This window comes from Meleagris gallopavo, chromosome 3 (genome assembly GCF_000146605.3).
Source record: "Meleagris gallopavo isolate NT-WF06-2002-E0010 breed Aviagen turkey brand Nicholas breeding stock chromosome 3, Turkey_5.1, whole genome shotgun sequence".
Lineage (NCBI taxonomy): Eukaryota > Metazoa > Chordata > Aves > Galliformes > Phasianidae > Meleagris > Meleagris gallopavo.
Genome location: NC_015013.2, coordinates 21,896,710 through 21,907,536, shown reverse-complemented (window position 1 = coordinate 21,907,536; position 10,827 = coordinate 21,896,710). Strand labels below are relative to the sequence as shown.

The 10,827-nt window shown below is 40.4% G+C and overlaps 1 protein-coding gene across 1 annotated transcript; it reads left to right on the top strand.

Annotated features, from left to right (window-relative positions):
• Positions 1-9,942: 9,942 nt before the first annotated feature.
• BASP1 (brain abundant membrane attached signal protein 1) lies at positions 9,943-10,827 on the top strand. Its single transcript, XM_003204817.4, has one exon. The coding sequence runs from the start codon at positions 9,973-9,975 to the stop codon at positions 10,705-10,707; it is 735 nt and encodes a 244-aa protein (XP_003204865.1). The 5' UTR covers positions 9,943-9,972; the 3' UTR covers positions 10,708-10,827.

The window sequence follows — 10,827 nt, the reverse complement described above, 5'->3', positions numbered from 1 at the left end:
TGAAATTGGTAAGTTAGGTAGTTTGAATGCAACGCTTTGATTAAAAATGAAAAACAAAGAAAAACAAAAAGATAAAAAAAGTTAAAATCCAGCATGAACATGCATTCTAAATATAATCAAAATAAAGAAAGTTTGGAACATAAGATTTTCTTTTGTGTTATGTGTATGCTGTTAAAAAAAAAATATATGTATTGTATATGTGCGAGAACTAGGAAATGAACATGACTGAAGTGACAAACTTTGTGTAATAGGGAAAGCTAGGCAAGGTAAAAAATGTAAATGGCACAAAAGATATCCAGGTATATGAACGCAAAAGGTTTTCCAGAATGCTAAGCATGCTAGCTTGCATATCTGCCACTTCTTTAGAGCACATTTTCATTATTATGACAGAGCTGTGAGAAGCTAAGAGCTGATACGGTGCTGACATTGTTACTGAGCTCATAAGGGGGAGGTTTTTTCTTGTAATTCAGCCCAGAGTCTTGCAGAGTTTAATTACGGGTAGTTTTAACATGTTGTGAAACATGACTGGACTTGTGTACATTGACTCCAGTACAGAAATTTTCACTTAAAATGAAATTTTGTACACAGGATGAAAAGGCAAAAACTGTTACTGCAGGAAGACATGCAGCAGCTCTTCAGGCAGCTCTAACACTGCCTTCAGGAAGTCAGTGTAAAATCCCCTCTAAGTGCTGCTGAGGGTGAAAGCAGGTGCTGTGCTGACCACCTCCAGATGGTTAGTTTCTACCAGAGAGGCCTGCTCTGTAGCTCTGTTCCCCTGCCACAAGCGCCCTCAGCTTTCTAGTGCAATGTGAAACTTGCAGGTACATTCAGAACAGTGTTTCGATGACTAATTTAACTGTCATTAGCAGTTGTGAAATAACTGGAGGATGAAATGGGCTTAATTCCTCAATTCATCCATAAACCTTTATTTCTGAGGAATGCCACTGTGGCGTTCAAGGCCAAAGGTAGCAGAAAGGCGAGAACATTGCCACCACCTGAAGTATCTGTGTGTTCTGTGACTCACGTTTGGGAGAAAAGAACTGTGCGTTCTTTTTTTAAATCATGCAACTTCTTCCAGTGTCTGAACCTAAAGCTGTGCTATCTGCTGGAGTACCGTGTGGATCTGCAATTGTTTCTTTTGGAAGAAAATGGAGAAAAGCTAGTGGTGCAGCTTACTATCAAGCCGATACTTACAAAAGAGGATAAGGAATGTGTTACCTAGGTTCTAGACATTACAACACTTGAATAATTAAGTAATGGAATAAAGGAGTCAACAATAAATGCTTCATTTAAATTCCTAATCTTCTGTTTTGCTGAGTAAACTCTACACCGTGTGTTTTGGAAGGAGGGGCTTGAAGTGCCCTCATGAACACTGAGACATTGCAGCAGTGTGCTGCACTGATTGGGCGGTGGCTGAACTGGGCTCTCTGCTGCTCTGTCTGCTCTGTGGTGTGATGAGGGGGTCATGTGCTGCAATCAGGAATGGCAGCTTGGGTTTTAAAAAGTAAACAAACCTGGAACTCATAGAATCACAGAATCATGGAATATCCTGAGTTGAAATGGACCCACAAGGATCATGGAGTTGCAATCCTGGCACCACTCAAAATCCAAACCCTGTATGTGAGAGCACTGTCCAAACTCTCCTTGAACTCCTTCCCCATTTTCAGTGTTCCTCTGGACGCTCGCTATAGCTTGATGTCCTTCCTGTACTGTGGCATCCAACCCGCACGCAGTGCTGGAGGTGAGGCCGCACAGCACATCGCAGAGGGGACAGCCGCTCCCTCTGCCCTGCTGGCAGTGCTGGGCCTGGTGCACCCCAGGGTATGGTTGGCCTTTGGGCTGCCAGGGCACGCTGCTGCCTCAGAAACAATAAGATTTGGTTCATGATTATAAATGTGGCTTCACTCACTGCCTGTAACAAGGCTATTATGCAAACATAAGAAGGAAAATATATGGCCTGAGGTCTGTTGTGACCCATCCCTGGTTTGCTGTATCTGTTAAAAATTTCAATTCCAGATGTAGGACGTTTTCTTACAGTTGGGGCACATACCCAGTGCTGTTTTCAGTGACCAGCCTAGAGATGGGAAAGAAAAATTCCAAAGAATTTGGCAATCACATTGCAGAATCTATTTTCAAAGTAAAAATGGCAGTTCTGAGATTTGAAAAGCAATGTATCTATTTCTTCTAAGTATACTGCAACTTACATTCTAAGGACTGTCTCAAGTTTGACTGAAACTAGTTTGACCAATCAAATGGGCATTAAAGTTAATAAAGTTTTTAAAAGTAGGGAATATTAAAAAGATATAATGTAAATGTAGAGCCTCATAAACGTCTCCAGTACATTAAGTTTAGTAAAAGACTGAATGTTCCTTTTTTGAGGATAAAGCTAGAGAAATATAGATGATAGATGTTATACTTGAAAAAACTCATTTTCCCACCTTACAGTCCTTCCAGGACGGATGTCTTTGCACTTCTATTCTTGATCAAGATTGCAGAGCAGAGGAGAAGGATTTTTTCATTGCTTACTAGCATCTGACTGCAAGTTTGGAATAGCTCTTTCAGAAGCACTCAAAATGGCTCAGGGGTCTGCAAGCCTTAGCAATATGGCAAAATGGTGGAAGATTGGTGACACAGACAGAGTTGGAGGGACCAAATCTGAGTAAAATGTGAATTAAAAGGAAATTGTTCAGTTACCTAGGATTTTGTCACCTTGCATGTTTTTGTAGTTAGGTGTGGTGGTGATGTCTAAAGTATTTGAAGGAGACAGAAAGTGGCTCACCATAATTGGAATGATATGTAAGGAATCTCGCCTCTCTCTCTGCCACGAGTACTCTTGGGAAGTGAACAGTTAGAAAGACGTGGGTAATGGGCACCTCTGAAATTTTCATAATTTCCTATTTAGGAACTTAATTCTAGGATGCAGATTAGAAAGCTTTGGCTAATGTAAAATATTTTTTTCAATGCTTTTTGGGGAGTCACACACAAAGAAACCAAGGTGATGTTACAACTGAAAATGAATAATAAGAAGGCACAGACTTATGGTTTTGGCTTATTATGTCAGGTTAGTTTCGAAGACCGCAAACTACTTCTACAGAAGGTTTTTTTGCAAAATTAATCCCAGTCTCTGCAAAACAGGTGTTTACCACAGAGTTCTCCTTTCCAACCATGTGCCTAACAATATTGTGATTAGGATCTCGATCTGGGGCAGGCTGACTTTTGGCTGCATATTTGTATCTGCATGTACATGTCTGTATGCTGTTTTTATTGCTTGACAGAAAGAATATATGCAGGTAATCCGAATAGAAGAGAAATGCCTTGAAGATGAGGTAGGACTCCAGCCTGCAGGAAGGCTGGTATATTGAATGGGGGAGATGAGGGAAATTAAAATGGATAGAAGCATTTTTAATTTTAGCAGACAAAATATTGAACAAGCTGAATGCAAGGCTGGAAACACATACATCACCCTTTATTTTACACTTCCTCTGTGCTGGTCATTTTTTAATATAACTTTTGTTTTTGTACAAACGATGCAAAACAGCCATAGAAGAGCTGCTAGGGATGAAACCAGAGACACTGGCAATTCTACCTACGCTACTGGGCAAGGCAGTGTTGTGTTGGCTCACTGAAAAAAGAGATGTGGCAAAACCACTGTGGTTCTGATTTGAAATCTGCAATAATCATGTCAAGTTGACAAGTATCAAATAATGCTATCTCTAAAATTGCTCAAGTAGAGACAGTGGCCTAAAGTGAACTGGAGTAATGCTATTTCTATCTATATTAGCTGGTCTGATAGAAAATATGATCTCTGCCTGCAAAGCACAGCCTCGCCTGGGGTGAGTAGGAATTTGCACACAGCAGAGCATCATTTCCATGCTGCTTGTGGAACAGAGAAGGCACAGCACACTGGTCCAAGTTCTGCTCATGTGTTTCAGATGGCTTTACACCCAGAGAAGCTAAGAGTGTAACAGCCTAAAGAAATGAAGTGTACTTACTGCATTCAGGAGGCTGCTCCTACAGAACAGCTCTGCAGCATGTCCTCATACAGTGCAGATGCACAGTTCAACACTGCACAAGAGTGTCTTTAGTAGAGGATAACATGCATAAAGATTACTTTATACAGCTCCTTGATGCGTGTATTTCTGCAGAAGCTCCTAAAACTAAAATAGTGCTGGTATCTGATCAGGCAGACTCAGTGGTGGACCTTCCATGGCTCTGTGCCTTTTTCTCTCAGCTGAACAGTCCTCCAAGTGAGGAGGACAAAGTCTGAAGCTTTTGATATCTGCTATCAAAGCAACCCAAAAAATCTTCATTGCTTCTTGATCAAATAATGGACACCTTTTATTTTTACTTAGGAATTTTGCCTAGCTAACTAGCAAAGATGAATTATGCATGTGAGTTACTTGTGGTTTCAGGTTGATGCTAATGTGAGTCGATTATTTCAGCAAAGAATTTGCCTCTGATGAACCTGCTGATAGGTTCCTTACCGATGAATTAATACATATCTCAGAGCTTAAGTGAGTATTTCACTTGGATCTTAGTCATTTTCAGGTATGAATTTTTAATTTCCTTTCAAAATAATTATCATGTGTTCATTAACTTTTATGATAACTCATTATACTTCTCAAATGAACCAGTTACTCATGTATGAATTGTTAGATAGCCAGACACAATTTCATGTCTGCCTGCAATGTGTTTAAATTATTATAGCCCTCATAATGGCAATCTATTATAAATTGTCATTATTTACATGTGTTAATGACAAATGGTTTACATGAAAAAAGTACAGTGTCATTCCCATTTTTGCGTGGTATGTGTCCCCAGGACTTTTAAAATAACCTGAAAATAAAAGTTCCTCTTTAAATAAAGAAAAAAAAAGAAAAGAAAAGAAATTAATCAAATTAAACCCTTAGACTGGCAATACTACTTCTTAGAGGTCTTCTACTGGCTTTTTTTTTTATTGTCCAAAGATAATTGGATAATAATAAAACTAGCATTGGCCAACAATAAGCACAATAAATACACTGAATTGTTAAATTTTAAGGATTCAGCTTGAAACAACCAGAAATTCAAAGACCACAGGACATGTTTTATTGTGTGCATCTAATGAACCAACATCTTGTTATGTTCAGATACATGCAGCTGCCATCACAAAGCTGTAGGTGAGGTTTTGCATCAGCTGCCCAGCCCCTGGAGTTGCCAGCTGTATTAGCCCTGAGATAGGAAAGAGATGGTCAGGGTCTCTGACCACTGCCTCCCTCCCACCAGCACCACAACCTGCCTGACCATGAAAGATAGTTCCTATCCCTTTTCTAGAACATGGAGGAGAGGAGAGGAGAGGAGAGGAGAGGAGAGGAGAGGAGAGAGGAAAAAGTCACTGCTACTGAAGTGTGACGAGGCTTGAACCTGACTGAGACCTAACATTTCTGCTCTGTTAATTCCATGTAATAGCAGAGGAAAAGAAAGATGTGTGAGGATAACTGGAAGCCAACAGAGAAGCAGGTCTTTGTGGCTAAAAGACAGAGCTATTACCAAATTCTATAGAGGAGGTTGCTATAGACATCTTCTAAAATTAACTCGGTAAACTCTTGGGGTTGGTGAGATAGGAGCATTTGTGTACGTGTAAGGGGAAGCATGAAATTCTACTTCATATCTTAAGAAGTAGTAAGTTCTTCTTTTTCTTTCACAAAAGTTTCAGAAAATCTTTTGAAAATTATGTTTGGAAATCCCTTTTTTTCCCCTAAGTTCCTACGTACATGCTTGTATGAACATTTCCACTCATTTTTCAAAACAGAGATGTAAAGATAATTCAATGAAGTGTAGAGATGCAAAGCTTTCTTCAAGATTTTTTTTTTTAACTTATTTTGAGCAACTGGGGCTGAGGCAGCTTCTGGGATCTGCATTTCCTTTGATTTGGAGTGTTGTTAACCTGCTTTGGGAGGAAAGTGCATTTTACTGCTCCTGTATACAGGTGATGTGAGATAACTCATGTGTGGGAATTGGCTTGCTCCAGGGCTGTTTTGGACCAACCCATCACAAGGGCCTGCATTGGCCTTTGGGCAGCAGGATTTCAGAAGGTACCTGTTTCCTTCCTGAACTCTGTTTTCGGAGGTGGACTGAGCTCCTCACACTCTGCATGAAGTTTAAAAGGAGCTTTAAGAATTTAGCTTTGGCAATCAGATGATGGTAATTTAAAGGTGCTCATCTGTCATTTTCATCCTTTTGTGATGCACTGTTTTCTGTACTGAGGATGGGGATAACAGGAAGTCCTCGCTTGTCCATCCATTCTTGTGAGAGCCAGACCCTCTCATAGGATGCGAAAGTGTTTGCTAAATGAAGTTTATAGAAAGTTATAGACACTTAAGAAAGTGGCCAAACAAACCATTACTGACAGAAGAGAGAGAGGGAAAGGGGTTAATTATAGGAACTTGACCATTACAGAAGAATAGTCAAAATAAAGAGCTTGGAAATAATATTTTCTTACCCAAACTGCAAGTACATGCTTCCTCTGTTCCAGGGACCCACTGCTATCCTATCATCTCAGTCTTCAGATGGTATTCTGTGAATTCTTCTTACTGCTATATTATGGTCTTATGGACATTAAGTTTTTTTTTTTACTTTTTTATCCCAGGAAATCCTGATTATCATGAACATTCCATTTTCAAAGTACTTAACATGCTCTAGGTGAGCTGTAGACATGGTATTTTGTGATGCAAATACTGCCAGATTATTTCTTCTCTACAATGAGAGAGATACCTGTGCCAGTTCTCCATTCTCTTCTTGCTTTCTAGAGGAGAATGGAAACTTCAGGATAAGCAAAATGACCGGCGGCTCTTAGGAACTTGAGAAATCTTGTTCCTCTTTAGACATCCTCTGTAGCTCTGTGCTCACTGGATCTGTTTCTTCCTCTTTAAGAAGAACACTGCAGATAAAGAATACTAAGCACACTGACAAGTAGATGAAGTCTTTTATGACTTTGGAGTGTGGTATTTAACTTTGATTTTCAGAAACACTGATCTGCCAACTGGTTCATCACAGGTCCCTGAAAATAACTGATATGTTGCTGTTTCTTATATCAAAGCTTCTAGATTGTCTCTAGACATTTTTCCGTCAAACAGTGAAGAGACACAGCTGTCAAACCCTGTTCTATTTTGCAGGAATGGTGCTCGGCACCAGCATTTTTGAGAACTCTCCTTTTGAATATACTTATTACAGAGTGCTTAGCTGGTAGCTTCTGGAGCTAAGAACCACTACAGGACAGTGGCAGTGCAAGTAACAGAAGGCATACTTGGCTATAGCTTATAAAAGTAAGTAGTTGTAGACAAATTATCTTCAAGGCCTGTCATTCACATTTATTTAACTATTGTCATTCTCCATTTTGATAGATTTTATCTCTTTGGCAGGGGAAGCAGAGAAGTCATCACTCTTGCAAGTGTTAGTGTATAGGTAGTAATGCAGGGCAAACTTAACACTGTATGGATAGAGGCCTTAATGATTTAATGCAGTTTGCCATTTCATTTGTGAGACATTTCACTGAGATATTTTCTCAAGGAGTTTTATTTGAATAAATGTCACTGTGGCAGTTTTCTTTCTCCCTTCCTCCTTTTCTCTTTCTCTCTGCTTCTTTAACTTTGAATGCCTGTTTTCATAAACCCATCACTGCTTAGACAACAAAGTGACCTGATTGGCAGCAAAGCTGAATGACTTGGATAGAGACTAAAACCAGTGTTGTACACTTAAGACAGGACAATAATTCCTTGTGAATGTTTTCAAGAAGGATTTTGGCATCCAGCCTTCATATGGCATCAGGCAGTATTATCCCTGCTGTGCCTTGGTCTATGTGCTAGGCGTCTTCCAGGTACAGCTGGTTTTCTGAATGCTTTCTAAGGTCTGCTTTCTACCTGATGCTCCAAGAGGCTGCTCTGGACAATGCAGAGTTGTCCTTCAGGCAGGGATGAAGTGGGACAGGGATCAGAGCAGCATCTGCCTGTGATAGTGGGACTCTGACTGGAGAACATAATGTAGAGCTTCCTTATGCCACCGTGGTCGCATGTTGGCCTGGTGTAGTTGTGACGGAGGCTTTTAAATAGGGAGGAGATTCAGGATTTGGTGTTACAAGGACTGAATCTGTTCTGCTATAAAGTCCATTATGTTCTGTTATGGCAGTCCATTTATAACTGTAAATATTTACTAATAGAGCGTAATGATAGTCTCCATCTTCTCCACTCTCTCGAGCCAGCTGGCTGTGATGCAAATTGAGACTCAGCGATTTCACATCTTACCTCCGAGCAAAGACATGCATGCTTCTGATCATAGGTTGGGATTACTTTTCTCATATGAATGCTTCTTTGCTTATTAAATATGTCCTTTGGCATATGCATTCTCTAGCTAGCTTTATCTGCAGTTGAAAGCTTTTTTTTTCCTTTTTTTCTTTTTCTTTTTTTCCTTTTTCTTTTTTGTGCAGGAAAAAGTAAATCTGTGAGAGTCCCTATACACAGAATAGCAAAATCTGGAAAAATACAGAAGATGTAGCAAATAATATTAGGCTTCGCTGGGAAACAAATACAGGCTTAATTAGGGATTGCAAATTCAGATACATACATGAATTCAGTATAAATTTCTGATCCTGCTGACTTGAAAAAAGTCCTTTCAAATATTTTGGCTTTAACTATACATAAACAGTAAGATGGAATAATATTTTTGGAGTATCAAGTAGAAAGCAACTAACATCCATATTCTTCCCCTAAATAGCTAAAGACCTGGTATCTCAGCCTTGAAGGTAGAGATTAGGTTGCTCAACTGCAGCTCTGTGGAAGTTAATCCTTTTAGTGGCATTACCCATAAAACCTCAGACAATAAAGTAGTGTTTTAGCAATATTAGATTACCACTTTACAAGGCTGTGTGCTAACGCTTCAACAATACTGGCAAATTCTTCTTCTTGAGAAAGGTCTCTGCTAGAAAACTGTTGAGAAGCAGCTGGTTCTCATTGATATTTATAATAATTTACTATATAGCGTACTATGAGCTCTTGTCTGTATATAATTTTGGAAAGTGTGAGAATAAATAAGGCCTACAAGACTATCTACTTTTTAAATACAGAAAATAGGAATGATTCATCTCCACTTGGAGAAGCTCTTACATATTTGTTTAGCAGTATTGTGAAAAAATTTCCTTTTCAATTGTTTTCAAATAGCATGAAGCAAGGAAATTATGGTTTTGTTAACCTTTTGCTGAGGATGAACAACACCTTTGTTTTAGTTTATAGATACTATCTTTCAGGCAATCCTAGGGATCTTCAAGTCCATGAAGGAAGCAATGTATCTGAAAGCATTTCCTGTTTTAATAGATTCAATTTGCTTCCAGGAACTGTGGAAGATTTTAAATATTCTTAGTGAAGACTCCCACACATAGGTATATAAATACCAATGTAGTTACACGTGTTCAACAATTGTAACCATATCAGCTCTACTAAGCAGCTGAACTGCACACCTGATCACTTCTGATGCTTGAAAACATGGGTGAAAGCATGCGCCCCTCTTTTTCCTCTCTACTTTTTATTGCATGATATCATGAAGTACATATCATTCAGAAGCACTCGTATTATTTTAGCTGCCTTGTTGAGGGGCAGATATCTTGCTGTAGTTTGTGCTCAGCATTTCTGATCTGTATCGATTCCGCTGTGCGTGACCATGAGGCGTGATGCGGCTGAGGTCCTTGGTGTGTGATGCCCTTTTTAGCAGGACTGTCCATAAGGGATGTGGCAGTGCTGTGGGGCTGAGCGGGGTGGCAGCCTGGTGGCAGTGATGCTCATCACGCTGGGTGTGCTTGGCTGATAGCAGCCAACCCAGTGGTTGTGGTCCCTGTTTCAGGAGACTGAATTGTTTTCCTGTAACTCAGTTGATCTGCTTTTGATTCTCTTGGTGATAAACACTTTGAGTAACGACCTCTTTCTTTTTCTGTTACAGAGCTCCAACATGGGAGGCAAACTGAGCAAGAAGAAGAAGGGGTACAGTGTCAATGATGAAAAAGCTAAAGACAAAGACAAGAAGGCTGAAGGAGCAGCAACTGAGGAAGAGGAGACTCCAAAGGAGGCTGAGGATGCCCAGCAAACCACAGAGACCACAGAAGTGAAGGAGAACAATAAAGAGGAGAAGGTCGAGAAGGATGCTCAGGTCGCTGCCAATAAGACAGAAGAAAAAGAAGGGGAGAAAGAGAAAACAGTGACCCAAGAAGAAACCCAGAAAGCAGAACCAGAGAAGTCAGAGGCTGTTGTCGATGCGAAAGTAGAGCCACAGAAGAACAACGAACAGGCAGCCAAGCAAGAGGAGCCAGCTGCAGCCTCTGCTCCTGCTGCCAGTAGTGAAGCACCCAAAACTTCTGAGCCTAGCAGCGATGCAAAAGCTTCCCAGCCTTCAGAAGCCACAGCTCCCAGCAAAGCAGATGACAAGAGCAAAGAGGAAGGGGAAGCCAAAAAGACTGAGGCTCCCGCAACGCCTGCAGCCCAAGAAACTAAAAGCGAAGTGGCCCCAGCTTCAGACTCAAAACCTAGCAGCAGCGAGGCTGCACCTTCTTCCAAGGAGACCGTAGCAGCCACAGCAGCACCTAGTTCCACTGCCAAGGCCTCGGACCCATCAGCCCCACCAGAGGAAGCGAAACCTTCTGAAGCCCCAGCGACTAATTCGGATCAAACCATAGCAGTGCAAGATTAAATTGGACAGCCTGTTGAAACAACCACTTTAAACAACCTGTGTCTTTTTTTTATTTTTTCAGCTATACTAACTCGTTTCAGATCTGAAATAACAAAAAGTATTGCCCAGAAAGAGAAGGAA